This window comes from Panthera pardus, unplaced genomic scaffold, assembly GCF_024362965.1.
Source record: "Panthera pardus isolate Hobbes unplaced genomic scaffold, ASM2436296v1 HiC_scaffold_22, whole genome shotgun sequence".
Lineage (NCBI taxonomy): Eukaryota > Metazoa > Chordata > Mammalia > Carnivora > Felidae > Panthera > Panthera pardus.
In genome coordinates this window covers 23,516,407-23,538,778 of record NW_026526788.1, presented here as the reverse complement: position 1 = coordinate 23,538,778, position 22,372 = coordinate 23,516,407, and the positions used below count along the sequence as shown (strand labels likewise).

The window sequence follows — 22,372 nt, the reverse complement described above, 5'->3', positions numbered from 1 at the left end:
ATGTGAATAGTATATTTGATTGATTTGGATAGTCAAATCATCTACTATAGCTTCTCTTTAAAAAATTTTTTTTAAATGTTTATTTATTTTGAGAGACAGAGAGACAGAGTGTGAGCAGGGGAGGGGCAGAGAGAGAGGGAGACACAGAATCTGAAGGAGACTCCAGGCTCTGAGCTGTCAGCACAGAGCCCGACACCGGTCTCGAACCCATGAACTGTGAGATTATGACCCGAGCTGAAGTTGGGCTCTTAACCAACTGAGCCACCCAGTCACCCTTATAGCTTCTCTTTTAGCGTAATTTTCATTGACTTTCCCTCCTAACTTTTAGGTTTTCTTTTTGAAAAGATTGTCTTTTTAATACCTGGAACTTTTGTTATTAGGTTCCAGTTACATTTTTTATATAGATTTTGATTCAATTAAATGGTAAATTATAGCATTCATTTTTTTTTTTTTTTTTACCACAGAAGCCAGGATAATGGTCACTTTACTTTTAAAAATAGACGCACTAGAGCATTATTGTGTTTGTAGTTTAGTAAAGAGTATATCTAATGATTTATAATTGTTTAAAAAGCCACTGTGAATTAAATCAGAACAGTACATTTCAGCTTCTAGAATTCTATTGTTACATGTGTAACTTGTATATAGAGCTGGCCACTACAAGATCATTGTATGGAATAAAAGACTTTCAGAACTAAAATGATTTAGTAGTTTCATGGTGACTCTTTAAAATAAACAAAAATCCAAAAATATATTCTACATCTCTGTTCCATCTGATAGCTAAAGCTTTGGACATTTTTTAACACAGTGCTTTCCCTCTGTAGCTTCTGAGATTTTATTGACTTTGTTTACCATAGCTGCTAAACCTCAGTCCCTTTTCCAGCATCTGTTCCTTTCCAACATCTGTTTTTCCTTGGTTAATTCAGTGTCATCAACCACATCTTGCTATCCCACAATACAACTTAAATAATATGTACATGTGCTATAATATTCACATTAGTTACTATACATATTATTGTGTTCATTTCCTGGACTGTCCCTTAACAAATTACCAAAACTAGGTGGCTTAAAACAATGGAAATTTATTCTCTCATCGTTCTGGGGTCCAGAAGTACGAAATCAAGGTATCTGCAGGCCCATACTCCTGCTGAAGGCTGTAGGAAGAATCTTCCCTGCCTTTTCCAGCTTCTGGTGGTTGCTTGGTAGTCCTTGGCTTATAGACTCATTACTCTCATCTCTGTTTCAGTCTTTACATGGAGTTCTCTCTGTATGTCTCTCTGTCTTCACATGGCTTTCATATAAGGACACTAGTCATTGGGTTTAGGGCCCACACTATTCCAGTATGACCTCATCTTAACTAATTACATCTACAAAACCCTGTATCTGAATAAGGTCACATTCTGAGGTTCTGGGAGGACAAGAATATTTGGGGGACACTATTCAAACTTGCGAAGCTATGCAAAGAATATGTAATGTTTCTCACCCTTGTTTCTGTTGTGTTTCTCCACTAGATTGTAGACTTCCTAATAAAGCAAGAAATTAAGGTTTTGCAAAGAGCATTTTTGAATAGCTATATTTTTTGTACTATCATACTTCAAAACTTTGTTACTTTCCCAATATGTTATAAAATCACTAGCACATTTTTACTAATAAAAATAAATGTTATAATTTTGGATTTTTGCTATCTTTAAAAAATGCTTTTCTCTTTTTTTTAAGGACTGCAGCATTCAAGAAAAAATAGATTTAGAAATTCGAATGCGAGAAGGAATATGGAAACTCCTTTCTCTGAGTACTCAGAAAGACCAGATCTTGCATGCAGTTAAGAATCTCATGGTATGCAATGCTCGAATAATGGCTTACACATTGGAGCTACAGAAATTAGAAGAACAGGTTGCAAATCAAACTGGAAGATGGTTAGTAGTATAGTTTTCCTATGGATTTTAATGTACTGAAGTATTTGAATTAAGAACACAATATAATTTAATCTTAATGGCAAATATCAAATCACCAAAGCTTTTTAAAAAATAAATACACTGAAATAGACTCTGATACTATAAACATTTTGATAGTAGAGCTCACAGTAAAGTTACTATTAAAGTAGCAGTTTTCACCAGGCGATTTTGTTGTGTTCCAGATTGTAAAATGAAGTGGTTAAGAATCAAGAGCTGAGGGAATATTTTAAAGAGGACCAAGACTGATAATTAGTATATAGAAATGTGAATTTTTTAAAAAATGAGTTGCTTAGAAAATGCTAACAAAGAGGTACTAGCTGAGAGTAACGGAAACGGGTATAGAAATTGAAATGCACACCCCTTTCACATGGTGAACATAAATCCTAGAGGCAAGCAACTTAACTCAAGGACTGTAACTGGCTAGTGACAGAAGTTAACAGGAGGTTGCTTAGGATTTGCCAAATAATGTTACTCTGTGCTGCCATTTTGGATTGGGTCTAGAATGTGTGTATGAAATTTACATCCTATCCTATTTACAATGCCCAGTCTTGTGCTCGCTTCAGCAGCACATATACAATGCCAGGTCTTACTTGAACCCAAGAATTAGCTCAACTTAGTGGCTAGATGGGGATTTCTTTTCTAATATAAGTTGTCTCACATCACCCATCATTGATTGGTCTTAAAACTGTACTGCTAGTGAAGAGTTTCTTTTGATACGTTAGTGGCTATGTGCTGTTCATAGCTCATCTGCATTAAATTCTTGAAAAGTGAGATTTTGTAAAAATAAAATGTTGATGAGATTGTGATATAATAAAGACTTGTGTACAAAGTAACTAATATTTATTAGCTGTATTGCCTTTGGATAGCTATTTAATCTCTTTGTGTCTCAATTCCTTAATTACTGTTGGTAAGATAATATTTACATTTTGAAAATTAAGATTATATATATTAAAAACCTAATTTAATACTTTTTACATATTTATTATTCAACACATAACAAATAATTTTCATTATTATTTATCCCTGATGTTATAAAATGAAATTATTCTTACGTCATAATTCAGGAAAATATTTTTCACATGGGCATACACTGGTTTAAGTCAGTGCTTCTCAAACTGGGTCATATAAATCACTAAGAGTACATAAGTATGTGTTAGGAGATATAAAAAGCCATAGAATAAATATGACATACCTTCTTTATTAACCGTGAATTTTTAAGAAAAAATGAGAAATTTATAATTGTGGCATAATTTGGGCTGTTCTACTCATGGAGAGAGATATATGTTCTCTTATCCTTTTTAAGGATATTCGGTCAGGAGGGGGCTGTTTCAGTGGAAGAGTTTGAGAAACACTGGTTGAAGTACAGTGTGGGACTAAACACTTGCTATTATATCATCTCTCACAGTTACATGAAATGCTCCTCTGGAAATCATATCTGTCCTCCACATTTATGTTCTTTAAATACTTATAGTGAATTGTGAATTGACTATTTTCTTAATTTGGCAGTATAACTTTTCTAAAGTTACTGATTTGTAAAAATGCTTAAATAAACTTAATCCTTATGGGATTTATATAAAAAAGATAGGAAAAAATATCTGAAACTCTCAACTGGAAATGTGCATGTTTTTCAGTTTCTTTAGAGATTATCTTCATTAGATGAAAATAGCTTTGCTGCTATACATACATTTATATTCATTATTCCTATAAAAAATTGTCTCCCTTAATTATAAAATTATTTCTTTAAAGAAACCTGAATATTCTCTATGAATTCTTTTGTTTATAATTCCATATTGTTATGTGCAGATAGAACCTGATTTTACTGATCATATAAATATAACTGGAAATTATAATACTTACCTTCTTATTACATAAAAATGACCTAAATATTTTTTTATTTCTATTTTTTAAATTTTAAAAAATATTTATTTTTGAGAGAGAGAGAGAGAGAGAGAGAGAGAGACAGCATGAGCAGGGGAGGGGCAGTGAGAGAGGGAGACATAATCTGAAGCAGGCTCCAGGTACTGAGCTGTCAGCACAGAGCCCTACATGGGGTTCGAACTCACCAACTGTGGGATCATGACCTGAGCCAAAGTCAGAAGCTTAAACAACTGAGCCACCCAGGTGCCCCCAAATGATCTAAATAGTAAGGCAAGTCTTATGATAAGTTTTTTCAGTATCTTGAAGAAAATTATGTAAATTATGCCATTTGATGAATCAATCAAATATTTACCAAATATCTACTACTTGTAGAACAATTATTAAGTACTGTGCTAGAGTGTACAAATTCAAAGAACAGAATATGTCAAAATATGAGAATATTTGTATATTCAGAAGCCAAACATTTTACCTTTAGAGATGCAGTAGTCTGTTCCTTAGCTTGGTTTTGATAGTCTTTGAGGTAGAAAAATGGTTTGCTTTTACATTGCTGCCAGAGTTAAAATAGCATTTTAATGAGTCTACTGCTTACCATTAGTCTACCTTCTCTAAAATTTTACTATAAAATATAAACAAATATAATTTTTAGCTTTGTTAAAGAAGAATCAAATCAGGATGAAATGATAGAATTGAAGAAGATCTAGTGGAAGAATTGGGTCTTCATCATCTTCGAGATTATGAAGGATGATCTAGTTTGGTTGGGTGAGTAGGAAGAAAGTAGCATTTCAAGAAAGAAAAATAGCAAAATAAAAGCTCAGGGTGAAAGATGACCATGAATTATTTTTTTTTAATGTTTATTTATTTTTGAGAGGGAGAGACAGAGTGTGACAGGGGAGGAACAGAGAAAGAGAGGGAGACACAGAGTCCGAAGCAGGCTCCAGGCTCTGAGCTGTCAGCACAGAGCCAGATGTGGGCTGGAACTCACAAGGGTGAGATCATGACCTGAGCTGAAGTCCGACGCTTACCCGACTGAGCCACCCAGGCACCCCTGGCCATTTATTATTTAAGAGCAGTGAAGAGATGTGTTTGGTTGAGGCTGAAGATGAAGCCAAAGTTGAAAAGCAAAGGGATAGCAAGATTCAAGAAAGTTTAGAAGGCTAGCTAGCACGTTAACAGTTGTTAACTGACAGACTTCTAGGTGCCAGGTATGCTAAGGGTGCATAAATATCACATTATAAACTGAAAGAGGTATAAACCTTGGTTTTAATTTCCTAACATTCTTTTTGTCAATTTCTTTGTATATTCTTAGGTTCTGACTTTTGTTGTCCTCTATGCTTACTATGTTACAGATTTTCATTTCTTATTCCCTACTTTGTTCAGTTTTTTAATCAACTTTTTATTATGAAATTTCATATGTAAAAAAATAATAAGAATAGTATGATAAAAATTGTAAGAATAGTATATTCTCTACCTTGGTAGACCATTAATAGTTTACCATATAGTTCATCTACTCACCCTCTGTCTTTGTGCTACATGCACACACATACCTTTTTCCTTTTTTGTGTTGATCCATTTGAAAATAAGTTGCAAACAACATGGCATATACATCTCAGTGGTTCTAAAAGGAGGAACATTCTACTACATAACCAAAATATGATTATCATGTAAATTATTAACAATAATTCCATAGTAATAATCTAACATTCAGTCTGAATTCACTTTCAACTAGTTGTTAAAAGAAAATCCTTTCTGGTTGTTTTTCTAAAACCAGAATTCAGTCAAGGTTCATATAATACATTTGGTTATGTCTCTTTAATTTCTTTTAATCATTTTACTTTTTTATAAAGACTCCTTGCCATTAATGCCTTGAAGAGTCTGCAGTTCTAACAAATATCCTTTATGAATGTTCTGCATTTTGTATTTAATTGTTTCTTATGGTATCATTGACCTTTTATCCTATTTCCTGTTTTAGCTGTACCTGGAATTTGCATCTAATGGCTTATTAATAAGACTCAGGTTAAACATTTTTGGGGCAAGAATTGTTTTAGGGCAGATTGAGCAAGATACATGCTGCCAGTGTAATGTGAAGAGACAATTGGTTTTACCACCCTGTGTGATGCAGTTTGATCCCTTGGTTTGGATGGAAGTTGCCTGATTTCTCCTTTGTGGTATAATGGTTTTTCCTTTGCAATTCACAAGTAATCTGTGGGACATTATATTCTGTTATCTGTTATATTCTGTTATCTAACTAGCTTTCACTTAGCGGTTTTATCCATTTATGATCCTTGCCTACATTATTACAATGGGGTTTGCAGATAGTAATTATCTGACCCTATTATTTTTTCTATACTTTTTAGCTAATCTTCTGTAAGAAAGGGCATTTCTCTCCTTTCTCTCCCACTGCTTCATGGATTGTTATTTATTCAGTGTATTATATCATTTATAGTCATTAATCTTTTTGATAGATAAATTGTCCCAAATTTGTTTGATGGAAGTTCCTTCAAAATGGCTTCTTTATTCTTTTGACTTGCCTCTATTAGTCTTTAAGAACTTCCTTACTTTCTAGCACAAAAAGATGACCTAGGCTTGTCTTGCATTTTCTGTGCCATATACCTGGAATCAGCCATTTGTCTAATGAGTTCTGGTTCCCTTTAATGGTAAATGATATTTTGAAATCAAGATCTGGGCACTGGGTGTGCTCATTGCTACTGGGGATCACTGCTTTTAGACCTTTTTAGTAGACATAGCTAAGGGAGAGACTTTTTAAAAAATTAGGAGTTTGTGGGGTGCCTGGATAGCTCAGTCAGTTAAACATCTGTCTTGATCTTGGCTCAGGTCATGATTTCATGGTTTGTGGGTTCAAGCCCCCCTGTTGGGCTCTGCACTGTGTCACAATGGAGCCTGCTTGGAATTTTCTCTCTCTCTCTCTGCCCCTCACCTCACGCATGTGTGCTCTCCCTCAAAATAAATAAACTTAAAAAATTTTTTTAAATTATGAGTGTGTATTGATATTTTTAGGTTTTTTGTTTTCTTCAATTATTTTATATTTGCGTCTCTTTGTTATTCTGAGAATCTTAATACATAATAACAGTAATCCTATTTCCTTATTTAATAATGTGATTATGTAAAGTAGTTTCATAATTTTAGTATCAATATGATTACTGACCTAGGCCAGTTCAAGATTTCTTTGCAGTTTTTTTCCAGCATACAGAAATTAGAAAAAATTTCCAGTATACAAAAAGATTGAAAGACTTGTACAATGAAGACTCATATACCCACCACCTAGATTCTACAATTAATATTTTAACTATATTTTCTTTATTCTAAATTCATCTGTTTATCAATTCATCTTATTTTTTGTGATGCAATTCGAAGAAAGTTCTTTTTGTACATGTGTCTATGCGCAAACATGTATACATTCCTGTGGATAGACAGGAGACCATGATTAAAAGTTCCTTAAAGTGATCTTTTTCTTTCAGTTTCATAAACAGGGTCATCTAGTGTTTCAATTTGAGTTTCCCTTTTTACCCTTGGACTAAATTGAACTTCTTGGATATGTCATGTTTCTTTTTCCCCAACTCCCAATTAGTATTACCTACCTCTGCCCCTACTCTAAGGGGCAACCATTGTTAACTGATTTTTTTTTTCCACTATAGGTTTTGCCTATTCTAGAACTTAATGTAAATGCAATTGTCCAGTATGTTCTCTCTTTTTGCCTTTGTCATACATAATACTTTTGAGATTCATTATGTAACTAGCATGTATCAGTGATTTTCTCCTCTTTATTGGTAAGTAGTATTCCATTGTATGAGTATACTTCCTTCTAGTGTTGATTCTTCTCTGACTACTTCTTACTTTTGGTTGCTTGCCAGTCCCTTCAGGTAGTTGTTTTTTAAGTAGTTTTTCCAGACTTTATATTGTTTTCTGTGGAAAACATAAGAGGGGGAGGTAGAGTTTTTCTAATATGAGCTACTCTGACATACCAAAAGAGGAATGCATTTTTTATCTTGATCAGATTTTTATTTTTACTATCTTAAGAAATATAATTTCTTTCTGACTTAATATAGTTAATTTTCATAACTTTCACAGCCTTTTAAAGTTCTCACATTTCTTTTTATCAGGGTACAAACTTTCATATATGTTCAAAAGATATATGTTATTGTTTTTAAAATCTTCTACAGCCTGGCTTATTTTTGGGCCACTTGAACTGTCTTGGACTGAAAGATAGGTTGAGATCTTTGTTACTAAAGTTTTTCTGTCTTACCCCTTGTATATCTCCTACTTTCCGTTTTATGAAACGTTTGGTATCTTAGTGCTTGTTACACACATGTTGTCAATTGCAGCCTTTAGCATTGTTATCAAGTGTTCTTTTGTTACTGTTGTCACATAGTGCTTGTCACATAGACTCCAATTCAGGGGTTGCCTGATAACAAGATCATAATCCCAGGCATTTTTAGTGTTTGCATTTGTTTGGTTTACCTCTGCCCATCTCTTTATTTTAGCCTTTATGAATCACTTTGTTGAAGGTGTATTTCTTGTATTCATCCAGAGTTGGGTTTTATATTGTGAACCTATCTGAAAATCCTTTAACTAGGGGATTTAATAAGCTTATTTACATTTATATTACTGATATATTTAGCTTTGACTTTGTTATATTCTTTTATGCTATGTTAACTTATGTATGTTATAACTGCGGTTTGTCTTACAGTATGTCGCCTATCTTCTCTGCTTTTTAAAATTTTATTTAATTTAAAAAGTTATCGGTTATAGTAGTTACTAGAACTTTATATTAAAAAACTATATACTGGTAATTTTATAATCACTTTAATTCTTTTTTATTCCTCCCCTTAGGCTTCTACTGTTTTGTTTTCTACTTTGAATGATATCATTTTATTTTAACTTTTCATCTACGTGGAGATCAATGAACTCATTTTATTTTTCCATTTTTTCCTTCTGTACCTTTCTATTTTATTTTAGTTTAGTATTATCTTTTTCTAGGTTGTGGTCAGTTCTCCTGTGATGGAGTAGATAATACATACTAATCTTGTACTTATGTCTCCACTTTTGTTTTAGTCTTTGATCCACTTTTAAACATGTATAATGTTCACTACCTGACCTTTTGTTGTACTTTCCAAAATCATATCTTGTTTGAAGGAAGTTTATGATCTAGTAGATTTCTCAATGTGAGTATAGCTTTCTTCATATTCTTTTATCTTTAAGTGCTTTTCTTTAGTGTTGGTCTTTAAAAGGACAGCTTGGGTGTATACAAAAATCCTTGGCCAATGCTTTCTTTCCTGGAGTTTCTTGAAAACCTCACATCCCTGTTTTCTTATAAAAAAATCTAATGTCTAATTTTCCTTGCTTTGTAAATGACTTGGTCATTTTGTCTAGAGGCTGAAAATAGTTTTTGCTATCCAAAGTCTGATAATTTTAGTGGAGTATGTTTAAAGGCTGACCATTTTGGCTCGCTTAGAACCCTTTCAGTATGTAGATTCAGTTCTTTTATTTTCAGACAGTTTTCTTGGAGTTAAAGCCTCTAGAATAAAGCACTAAGTGTCTCCTTACTTTGTTTTTCAACTCTAAGGACTTCAATTACACATAAGTTGGATCTTCTTTGCCTGTCTTCTATGTCTATCACTTTCCTTTGATATTTTTAAAATCTTTATCTAATTTTGCTCTTTTTGCTCTTTTCATTCTCATCCATTATGTCCCTTAATATACTTTCAGTTTTATGTCTTCATTCTTGGGCACTGTGTATTTTACCCTTCATTTCAGAAATGATTTTATTTTTCTTTTTCCAGTTTGTTTCCTGTTCCTACCTCTCATTTTTAAATTTTCTTTTTTTTTCTTTTTTTGCATATTTACCTATTGTTTGTCCTTTACTACTCTGAGGCTTTAGATTTCAGATTCCCCACTTCTTTCACATTTGCAATAGCTTATTTAACTGCACTCAGTTCATTTTGGAGTATTATATTTTTGTTATTTTATATTTTTTGGAGAGTGGTTTGTGGAATGTTGAAGCATTTTGATGACTCCTACTTTTGTTTTATTGTAGCTTTCTATGGATGTTTGGGTCCTTTTCTTTGTCCCTAGTTAAATATGTAGCATGTAGAGTTTTCTTGGGCCAAGTGATGATAGGTGCGCAGAAGGGCTTACTTGTTTTTTTTTTTTTTTTTGTCTAAGAGTGTTTTCTATTATTTGAACTGTGAAGACAAATTTCTTTAATAAATGATGACTTAGGGATGTTGGTTAGTTGGTTTCCTGATTTTTTGGTATGATTTTGTTTCTTGGGGTTTTTAACTTCAGTTGCTTTCTTCTTCTTCTTCTCCTTCTTCTTCTTCTTCTTCTTCTTCTTCTTCTTCTTCTTCTTTTCTTCTTCTTCTTCTTCCTGTTTTTTTTTTGTGTGTTTTTTTTTTTTTTTTGGCATGGCCAGACTTTCAAAGGATACCTCCCTCATTGTGTGTCTCTCTTCTCCACAAGACTAACAACTTTGGAACCAGAATTCTTTTGGAGTCCTTCCCTTTCAACTCCCCAGGAACCAGTGCTATGGTATCCACCAGGTCTTTTATCAGTTTTCTTTTCTTCTAGGGGACATCAAGAGTTGATATTGTGTTTTGCAATGGGTATCTGACTCTACTTGGGTGAGGCCTCCAGGAGCTGGCTTTGATGGTTTCAGTTGTTAATTTCTCATACTTACATGTAAATGTAAATTTTTTATAGTCTCTGTTTTCTAGTTACACTGTAAGTATGGGCTATACGTGATTTTATTTGCTTTCCTTGTTGATTTGAAAACTTTTATAAGATACCTGAAGAAATTCAAATTTAACTACCATTATCTTACAGGAACTGGAGCTGGGACTCTGATCACTTTAACAAATGCTTTAGTGCCTCTTCCATGTAAGCGCCATGTTAAATACTGAGGCCAAAAATATAAATACACAGTAATCCTCAGTAATCTTTGTATTTGTGTAACATTTCTAAGAATGGTATAGATTCATTGAAAATATTATTTCATTCAGTACCTATGAGGTAGATGGATACTTCTGTTTTACAGATGATGATACTGAGGCCAAGAGGTTAATGGCAATTCTTTCACATAACTAGTTATTTATTGATGGTAAGATTCAAACCTAAGACTTCAGTCTGAATCTACTAAATGTTTCCTGCTCCATCAAAATGGCCATATATATTTCACTTCATTTAGTATTCACTAAACATTTATTGAGTGTCTTGAAGATACTGGTGATTCAGCAGTAAACAAAATAGGCCAAAAAAATCCATATGCTTACAGAGCTTACATTTTAGCAATAATATTCCCTCCTACACAAACCTGCCAATATATCTCTTAAAATCTGAAATACTTTATTTGGTTTTGTAAAAACAATATTAGTCAAAGCAATTTGTAGCACCTAATTATGTATATCATTCAACATAATTGTGATTTTAATAATGCCACAATAACCAGTTTCTTATACTCCAGTTGCCTAATTTATTACTTATATACTATAACTAAAAAAAAGAAAAAGTATAGGTGGCAAATGAAAATTGTGTACTCCTGGTATTTCTATAATAAAACATGGTATATTAAAGACATTGCTGATTTTATTTTTTAAACTTTATATTGTTTGGGTGTCTGTTGAAAGAGTCTGTTACATCAAGGTTTGAAATAGAAACCTCATCTTTCCAATTTTAAGATACTTATGAAGTTATTAATTTTATACCACATAATTTTAGGATGGTTTAAAATTCCATAATAAAGCACTTCTGAATATTTTAGTTTTCACTTATTTGCATAAGAGGTGAAGGATTTTATAACCTGCTTCCAAATAATGGAATCCCAGTTAGAATTCTTTTAGTGCTTCATTAAGAAAATATAAAATACTTTCATCAATTTCTCATTATACCTTGTTAACTTTGGCAAATAAATGCTATTTTAAGTTCCCATATTGAATAATATAAAATGTGATAATCTGTATTTACTCAATACAGATTTTTGAGCAACAAAGTGGTTGATTGGCACCCTCTGTTGGTCATTTTATTTACCTACAGGCAGAAATTAAGTAATAAAGCAAAGTTAAAAGTTTGTCTTTCATATTTTTATCTCTTTTAAATTAGCTTTTACAAGTCTTACCAAAATAATGCTCTAAACTAGGTCTATAAGAATAAGGTGTGCTATTATTTAGCTGTGCTTCGGTTTAGATAATTTTGTGGTTATTTGCTTTTTCCTCAAGCTGGCTCTCTAATTGTAGCATTTAGAATTGGCATTAACATTGCAGATTTTCAAACAAGTATTTATTTAACTGTAGCAAACTATTAGCTACAGTAGCACATTATTAAACAGAGAATGTTTAACAATTTTATTGTCAATTTGGATTAATTAGAAAAACATCACATTTTAGCACCCTAAATAACAGTTTGAGGAGTTATTTGAATTGAAAATAATTCAAGCATCAGCAAAATGAGGCTTAATTGCTTCAGTTTGTCTCATTTTTTAAAACATAGACTTAATTTTTCTATAAGAGAATATGGTTAAATGGATCTATATAATAGTTTGATAATATTTGATGTAATAACTTTGTTGGCTGGCCCTGGAAATGCCTGTGTAAGTGATGTAATTACAGGGAAGAAAGCTATACTCTGCCAGGTGATTGAAGAGTTCGGAGGGGAAAATTTTTTTTTTTTTATAAATATTCAGCCATTTTGCTTTTGGTGGTTCTAATATTTCAGAATTTCACTTACCTGCTAAAGCATTAAGTTTAATCAAATTTAGAAATACCTAATGGATCTCAACTTTAGTGTAATCTATGACCTACATTCTATAATACTCAAGTTACTTACCAATATTAGAGCTTTCTTGTATTTTCTCACTGAAATAAGTATTTTAGGAATTTATATTATGCATTGCTCATATAGAAGGTGTTTTTAGAAATATTACTTAAAAGTGCCAGCCAACTGTATTTATATTGTACATCTTACACCAACCTGAGGAAATTGAGATTTGTGTTTGATTTGTAGTGTGCCTTATTCAATTGAACTTTTCACTTTGTGATGAACTAATAAGCAAGCTAATGTTCTCCAGTGTGACAAACTAAGCTTGAGTATAAAATACTGAACTTGACTCTTTTTAAACGTATGATTCAGTGAAACATTATCTTGAAATAATCAATGAGTACTTTTATTTTTTACTTAATGAATTCCCTATTTTAACTTAAATACTAGTGTGACCATAAAGTAATTAGATAGTATCCTGAGAGTTTATGGCTTTAAATCTACTACATTACTTTAGTTATACCTCATGTAGTTCTAAAAATAATTATATACTTGTCTTATGTAAGTTTATCAACTTAAGTACATCAGTGTATTATTTTGCCTAAAATGCTTATGTGCTTAATTCAGTAAGAGAGTAAGAGAAGTAGACTTATATATTTTGTTTTCAAGTTTTGGCATATGATAATATCTTTGCAATCTTTTTAACAAGCCTACTGAAATGCAATGAGATGGTGTCATACTCTTCTGAAAGTTAGTTATACTTAAAATCCCCCCCAATCTCCAAAAGCTCTCTTAGAATGAAACAGTATTCAAATGGAAAGTTTTTATCTTATCACATATTTGAAGTACCTAATTAAATTAGCCAGTAGTTAATTAGCTAACCAAATTAAGTGGAGACCAAAAAAAAAAAAAAAAAAATGTGCAAAGAATACTCTTGGAAATATTGTCCCAGAAATGGAATGCTAATTTCTTCTTCTTTTTTTTTTTTTAGGTTTATTTATTTTGAGAGAAAGCGAGAAAGTGCTAGTGGGGGAGGAGCAGAGACAGAGAGGGAGAATCCCAAGCAGGCTCCATAATGTCAGCACGGAGCCTGATGTGGGGCTTGAGCCCAGAACCTTGAGATCATGACCTGAACCGAAGCTGGATGCTTAACTGACTGAGCCACCTAGGCGCCCCTGAATGCTAATTTCTAAGTGCAGGATATTAGGAAATAGAAAATTAGAAAATATTCAAGGGATTGATTTGATTTAGCAGGAGATAACTATTTTGAAATTTTTTTTTTTATCATAATAGTGTATTCTAAAGTCAGATCTGGGAGTTTCTTGTATACCTAGAGATTTTTTTACTTGAGATTTTTTACTTAAGATTTTTTTCTATTGTCATGATAATGTTTTCCTCTCCCCATTTTATTCTCTCTGCAGAGCCACTCCCTTCCTTTAGCACCTGAGTTAATTTATTGTTTTAGTATGTAGTTTTTTTGAATTGCAAGGAAATGAATGATATATGATATTATTGCATATAAATGTATAGCGGAGAATAATTTTTTTGATATTTGTTAGGTTTTTATAAGGAAAAATACTCCTGAGCAGCAAGTTCATGGTTGGGAAGCTCTTTAACTTTTTCAGGCAACTATAATGTGGTAAGTTAGAAATATAATTTGTGAAGTGGTGATCCAAGGTATTACACTTCCTAGGACACTTCCAAATATTGTACATCTTGCTTATAAATAAATGTTCACAGAAGACTTTCATTGTAGAGTAACCCAGTATATAATCATCAGGAAATGTAAAGCTTACAAGAAAAATCAAAGAGAGTGTCTGTATGTATTTCTCTTAAAGCCAGCTAGCTGTTGACTAAACATCTTGAAGTTTGAATCAAGTAGTTTATATTAACTGGAAGTCATTATTATGCATGGATATATGTCACGTTTTAATATTTAGGCATTTGTGAAAGGTTATTAAAACATTGCTTATTAGAAAAGATCTTTTTTTCATTAGGTTTTTTTTCCTTTTGACAGTGATGCGAATTTTGAAAGTAAAGAACGAGCGGCATGTAAAGGAAAGATTGCCATATCAGGTATGCTGTAGATGGGTTGTTTTTGTATTGCTGAATAAGTTGTATAAAGTATCTTCCTAGAACTGGTGGGATTTCAATTCCCTGCGCCCATTCTTTTCTTTCATTTTATTTTGCATACCTCTATCTATATTTGTTCTAAAACACTGTTTTTATCATTTGCTGTACTTTTGTGTAAGATTTTACAGTTTGGAAAAGCTGTTCCATACGTACTACATATATTATGCGGTTTTCTGTTCAGCGTAGTTTTGTGAAATAGGTAGGATAGTTCTCTTTTCCTAGACTTGAAGATTAAATAACTTCCTGTAAGTCATTGAGCTGGACTGCAAACTCAAATCTTTGACTCTCTGTTCCTTTGCTGCTCAGAAGTTTCAATAATATTTTTAATGTTTGTCCAGGCTAGAAGCTCCTGGGTTGGGACAGTGTTTGTCTTGCCCCTCACCCTGAAGCCAGCATGGTGCTTGTGCATAGTAATTGCTCATTGATGTTGATTGGATGGATGACTGTTTCTTGTTTTCCATAGGATAAAAACCAAACTCCTGTCTTCCCCAGAGTTTTCCCTTCTGACCCAACTCTTTTTCTAGCCATATCTTTTACTCCTGTACATAAACTGTCTGCTTTAGCCAGACATTTCTCTCCCTGTTCCGTCAATACACTGCCTGCTTCTGACAGCCAATTAGCTCTTGAAATAACTATATTATCTTCGCGATCTGTTTGCTCATCTATAAAGCCTTCCCTGTTATCATTCCAGCTGGAAATGATGTTTTCTTTCTTTGAGTTCCTAATGCAGATAGAAGACCCTTTACCACTAGATGGCACTTAATGCTCTGTTGTCTCAGTTTCTCCAAAGTGTTAAGGAAACTAGACAGTGGCTTGGAGATGCCACAGATTGAAATGAACACAAGGCTGACTCGTGTACACTAGTTAGATAATGTACCTTTTACAAATATTATCTCATCAGTACATTTTGGGTACAGCAGACCTCCATCACCCCTTGAGTAATAACTAGCTTGTTTCATTGGCCCGAAGCCTTGTTCTCTTAGCTCCAGGGAACATGCTGCTGCATTTCAGGCTCTCTCACCCAAGGAACTGTTTTTAGAAATGTCTTTATGGATAAACAAAATTCTCATGCAGGAAGGATAGATTTGGATTTTACAGGATGTAATTGTCCTAAATCATAGGAATTGCCCTCAGCAAAAATTCTTCAGAAAAATAACTGTATAAAAATCTGTTGCTTGTTTTATGGTTATTTATATTCATGTTTTCATCTTTCCAATTATAAGACTGGAATAAAACATGGTTTATACCTCCTTATATGCTTTTGATGCCAAACACAGTACCTTTACATAGTTGTGCACTATGTTCAATACATTTTAATGTGAATAAGTAAAATATTATTGATCTTTAAGGGAGATTTTCTAAAAATACTTTAAACATAATCTTCTATTTCTTGCTTCTGATTTAGTGCCAGTAAGTACACAAATGAGATATGTTAAATTGCTCTTGAAGATTCAAATGACATGATAGACTTAACATCTATTGACATCTTATAATAGTTTATTGGCTACAGCAATTTGTGAAAATAGCATTTACTGTACATTTAGAAGAGTGATAAAGTAAAATCAGTTAAAATAAGAAAAAAAACTATTTTCCTGACCACAAATACTTCAGTGTAGAAATTAAACTTATTTCTGCATGTGTTCCTTCTTTCCAAAAGATAATTTTAAATTAACTTAAGGAACTGGAAGTCTCAGAAAATTACATATGTAATTTATTTTCATCTTTGCTTAGTCTTAATTATATCTTATCTGTATATTTGTAAAAAATTTGTAAAAAAATAAATGAAGAAAATTAAAAACGAATTCACCTTAAAACGAAACATATTTTCTTTTGACATTGGGATGAAAATGTGACTTTGATTTTGATCAAAATGAATATTTGCTACAAAGTTTCATAATGTTCTGAGTTTTCTCTGATTACTAGGTGAAACCTGGGTTTTCCATTTTCAGCTTTACCACTCATGGCCAGATCATTATAAAATTAAAAAGAATAATTCAGGTATATCCTGATCATTCCTACTAAGTACCAAATAATTGTATTGTAGCAATTGTCTTAGCTTATTCACTGACTACTAATTCAATATCTAAAGCCAAGTCAGTTCACAAAGTTCAAAAACAAAAGTTTTTACTTTTAAAAATAATAGAAAGACTTCTAGGACTTGATAGCATCAAGTTAGCCGTTGTATTACATAAGTCTTTTCATTTTATAATACAAGTGTCAATGAAGACATAAAAAGAGACAAAAGCAAGAGTACTGTAAACTAAAACTGAGTCAACCATTTGCAAGAATCTGTAAGGAATTTCTACTATTTGAAGCTGAATTAAAACACATATTGGTAGGTTACACATCCTTTGTCATCTGAACAGTAAATAGACCACCTGGTAAATAGATAAGAAATGTGTGCCTTCTCTCAAGGATTTGACTTAGCTAGGCATGGGAAAAGGCAAGACTGCTATATGCCATAGACTATTGGTGTATAGCAGAGAAAGTCAGGGTTCATGTTCCTCCCAAGATAGTGTAAATGGTTAATACCACCCTAATAGGACAAGAACAGCTGTGAACAAGAACAGTTGTGAAATGAAATGAGTCAGCAACTGTGGTCAAGCAAGAAGCAGGCTCTTTGACAGGGTAGCAGCCAAGTCATAATTATAAAACAATAAAGACAATCCCATTAAAATGAAGAACAAAGTAAAAATGTCTATTATATCAATATAATTTTAACACAGTTTTAGAAATTGCAGCTAAAATAGCAAGAATGAAAGATGAAACTGCTAAAAAGAAATAGAGAAACTGAATACTATTTTAAAATAAGAAATTGCATACCTAGAAAATCTAAGGAAAGCTACTGAAACACTATTTGAACTAATAAAGAATTCAGTAAAAGTGGCTAGATTCAAGATAAATATACAAAAAGTGGTAATCTCTCAAAACCAGCAATAACCAGTTAGAAAATATGGCAAAAGGGTCTCTTTTACAATAAAAATAGCAAAAAACCAAAAACATCAAATACCCCAAGCATAACCTTAATAAAAATGTAAGGATGACTGTATCATGCTACTGTATATATTGACAGAATATTATAAAGTTAATGGCTCTCAAATTAATTTGGACAGTAGAATTCTAATGAAACATTTTGGAGGGGGAGTTTTGACAATATATTTCTAAAATTCACATAAAGAAATTAGCAATTGGGAATAAGATGTTTTGGAAGGATATATTTCTAACCGATGACAAAGTGTATTATAAAGATTCTGTAGTCATAATAGTATGGTATTGGTACTAGGATAGACAGTAATTAATAAATGATTCAATTAGATCTATAAAGCTTATAGCCAAAGAAGAGATACTTAGTCAGAATGGCATATATGATAAAGAGCCATTTAATCATTAAATCAGCAAGGAAGAGAAGTCCTATTAGATATATAAATGGAGTTGGAACAATTATTGTTATAGGAAGAATCTTTATATTTTTATTACATATACCCAATATTCTCATATAGATTAAATAATTAACTTTTAAAAGTATAAACCATAAACTATGTAAAGAAAAAAGTGGGTCACGGATACAAATATTCACTGAACTGACTAATAAATGTGTTGACATTCTTCTTGTTAATCAAGAAAATACAAATCTAAACAAATCTTATCAATTGACTATTAAATTAGTAAATATATTTTTAAAATTATAGTTGGATGAGATGTATATAAAGTATTTAGCTTGGTACATGGAGAGAGCCCAATAAGTAATATTTTTTATTAAAACTGCTAAGGCAGCAGTGGTAAGGGCACTCATACATACCTACCTGGTTGGATAGGGTAGGGATGAAGGAGTATTGTAAAGCTTTTCTAGAAAGGAAATTAGAAATAGGCATTAAGAACCTTAAAAAGAATTCTAAACAAATGAAAATGTGGACAAAGTATCATAGGATTTAAAGTGAAGCACAACAGAAATGTAGCCAAATAGCTTATGTTCATAAAGAGTTGAAGGTATTTGAAAGTGGCATAATTAATAGGTATAAAAACATGCACATAAATGTCCTAAGTGTAATTGGGAAATGTCTTAGAGAAATTTTCCACAAAGGTTTGAGGTATTTATACTCTGAGTAATTAAAACAAATTTCACTTTACCATTGAGCTTTCTACTGTCCTGTGTTATGCTGTAATTCATACATCTTAATCTATTTGGTAGAACTTTGATTCCTTTGAAGGTATATAGATAACATAGGAATGTCAGGGGAAAATTGTTAATTGAGTATTAAAAGTAAAGGGAAGGATGGAGGAAGCTAAGAAGGAAAAATTTTGACTGTGACAAAGGTCTAGATTAACATCTGAAATAAGGATCATTAACACAATTACTTTCAAATTTGAAGCATGTGTGAACGAGAGAAAATGTATTTCCATCACTTTTAGAATATATACCTTTTTCCTGGTCTGAAGGAAGGAATGCATTGCTCTTTTTAGTTTTCTTAAGGGAAATGCTGTAGTTTGTGTAGTTTGTAACATGAATATACAAAGATCTTGCAAATTCTTTTGTAGACAGGTTAAATCTTCTTAATGGAATGAATTTGGTCTGTATGTCACAAACAATGATCTTAGACAAGTCATGGAGTTTTCATCTTTCAAGTTTGCATAGTAGAAGCCTTGAAGTCCTTTCTATCTACTATTTTATGGTTTTGAAATGTTTTTAGCTATGTTTGTTGCTACTGCTTACCCAAAGGAGAAATTCAACTATTTCAAAAACATAAATCACAAAATGAAAATGTTATGGCATAAGCGTATTACAGATCTTACTTAATTTCTTGAGTCATAATTGGTAGGATTTTTTAGTAAATTATTTAAATAAATAGAACAGATTTTATATTCCTGGTCTAAGCTATTTTTGAGAAAATATTGCCTGTGTTAGAATATTTAAATAATAAATTTTATATTGGCTTTAATGGTCAGAATCTATTATGGAATTCAGAGGTTTATTTCACTCTAAGAAATGAAATTTATCAAGACTATTACTTGTCATTTCTTTTTCCCCTCCTTTGTAGATATTCGAATACCACTAATGTGGAAAGACTCTGATCACTTCAGCAACAAAGAACGTATGTATGATTTTAATTTATAATTGGAATGTATTCTTTAGGGTATAGTAAATTTGTGATTATTGAGAGAAGAGCTGCTTCCATGGTGAAATAAATTGATGTCATTTGACAGAATAAGCAGTATCTTGCTGAACTGTGTTTTTTCCTAGTTTTAGTAAATATGTTGTAATTGCTTGATACTTACTAAAATAATGCCTATCTGATGTACTTGTAGTTGTTGATTGGAACCTAGGCAAGGACAGTTACAGGTTGTGGGGAAGAGAAGTGTGTAACAAAGGAAAATGTTTAAGGAGAAAAGGTAAAGGCAGCATTTCTATCTGACCAGAATCTGGGAGATCTTTTCTGCCTTGTTTTGTTACTTCAGATTATTTAATAGGATGTAAAAGAGAAAGATTTTTAGCTTGATCTGATTTTTCCCCCTTCAGCATTTTATGGCTTTATATAGTCTTCACAAATCCATGTATTGCTAAGGTCATAGAAATTAACCTCAAATGATTTCTAGCTGTTAGAGGCAAAGCAGAAAAGATATGATAATCCTTTATCTTTCTTGTCTATTGTGATAGCTTTGTTCTTCATACTTTAAAAACTGAATCATATTGAGCATAATTAGTTTTATATGAAGAATCCAAAATCAGGTTAGTATATTTGTTATTCAATTAGGAAATATAATTTACTTTAAAATGGAATGCATATGGGGATTAAGCGTATCTTTCTGATTACTATGGAGAATAAGTTTTTCTGAAGAGCTACATTTTCTCAATAATGAGGTTTTGGCCCTTTAATCACCTAATACTTTTAAAAAACATCACCAAATTAAGAGGCTCAGCAGCTATGTTTTTTGGACTCACATGTCTACTTTTTATTGTTTTTGTGGTTTCCTCCCTTGCTGTCAGTTTGGTGGAAAATGTTTTGCTGTTGTTAACGTGCCTGCTTTTGGTCTCTCACAATAGAGAACTTCTTAAATAGACTTGGATGCCAAATGACAGAGGTCGTAGTAGTATATATACAATAATAAATTTGCTATTAATTAAAGCCTAAAGAGTTTTCTAGGAATAAAATTTATGAATGTGGTGGTTACAGTAGGCTGCTGAGAGGCCTATATTTTCGGTTTTAATGTTTGATATTTCCTGGCTTAGTTGCTTTGTTCTGGTTGGGTAAGGTATTAACGTGTACTGACAGAGCAGTCACTATAAAAAGTTAAGGTTACAGTGTACCATGTATGAAAATAAGAGTCTATTAATAAATATTTGAGATAACTTTGTCATTTTCAAGGAGCTTTTAACATAATATAGGTATGATACATCTCATGGGGCACTGTTTTTTCCCTAGGATCACAGCACTATGCCATTTTCTGTTTATTCAAAATGGGAGCTGAAGTTTTTGATACTGACATGGTGATTGTGGATAAAACAACCACAGATATATGTTTTGAAAATGTAACTATATTGTAAGTATATTTAAATCTTCAAAGAATGAGAATAATTTAAAATTCTAAAATTCTAAAATTTTAAAATTCTTTAAAGGAAGACAAAATTTTTGGGTCTTTGGATTATTTTTGAAGCATTAAGGTGTTTAAATGTTAAATTGATTTTGAAAATTATTCAAAAGAAGTCCATTTTTGCATTTGAAACTTTTCAACGTAAAATAAAGTGGAAATCATGTAGTATTAGTAAATATTTGACTCATTGGATATGGTAAATTTTTATTAATTTTTATTAATATTTATAGTGTTATTATTAACCAAGCTATGAATACAATGGAGTCTCATTATACCAGTATTTTCTAGAGAGTGAATTTGGGGCATAAAACAGGTTATTACATTTCCTACAGGATGTTTAGGTATAGCAATACTAAAATAGTTATAACAACTTTACTTATAAGATAGTCCTGAAATATGTACCATAAGAAAAGCACTTTGGTAAAATTTCAAGATGTTCTTTTTCTTATGGAGTGCTCCTTTCATGTACTTCAAAACAATAAAAGATTGGGTGATCCTCAGGGTTGTTTTTATTGCCCCTGCTCTTTTACAGGCTCATTTTATTGTGGTCATAATACAGAGCCAGAAGGAACTCCTCAGGTAGCCATAGAAATCATTTTTAACTAACATAAGTTTTTCCTGGCCCTTTCAGAGGTGCTATTGGCCTAAATCAGTGTGTGATTTGTATTTCTTTCAGGGTTTCAAAAACACCATCTTTGTATCTAGATATTAATAGCTACTTAACTAATAGTTAAGTAAAATTGAATGTCCACGTCTTTTGCCATTTTCAGCTATGGAGGTAAACAGTTGAGATTTGAGAGTAGTTTTGCCACTCACGTAACATTAGAAAAACTATTGCAAGCCATGTTTTGTGGCTTCTGTCCAGTGTCCCATAAATAACTGTGCAGCATGGAAAAATAACATGTACTGTTCTGAGTTATTAGCAGTTGTGCAGGCCTTCTTACAAACTCTTTTGAACCAAAGGAATAAGGAATTTATTTAGGATCCCCAAAATATCACCAAATGTTTACAGAATTGAGACTAAAAGGATAAATTTCCTTAGTTATCTAAATACATTT

General features: G+C 32.1%; 1 protein-coding gene across 3 annotated transcripts in view; it reads left to right on the top strand.

Moving 5' to 3' along the window:
• RTKN2 (rhotekin 2) overlaps positions 1-22,372 on the top strand; it is a 72,250-nt gene that overhangs the window by 5,618 nt on the left and 44,260 nt on the right. The window contains exons 2-5 of one of the 3 annotated variants that reach the window (XM_019444288.2): positions 1,714-1,830; positions 14,611-14,669; positions 19,763-19,816; positions 21,146-21,263. In XM_019444288.2, coding sequence (XP_019299833.1) covers positions 1,811-1,830; positions 14,611-14,669; positions 19,763-19,816; positions 21,146-21,263 — 251 coding nt within the window. In that variant the 5' untranslated portion in view covers positions 1,714-1,810. Of the gene's footprint in view, positions 1-1,713; positions 1,911-14,610; positions 14,670-19,762; positions 19,817-21,145; positions 21,264-22,372 lie in introns of all 3 variants that reach the window. The other 2 variants (XM_019444286.2, XM_019444289.2) reach the window with 2 other exon arrangements.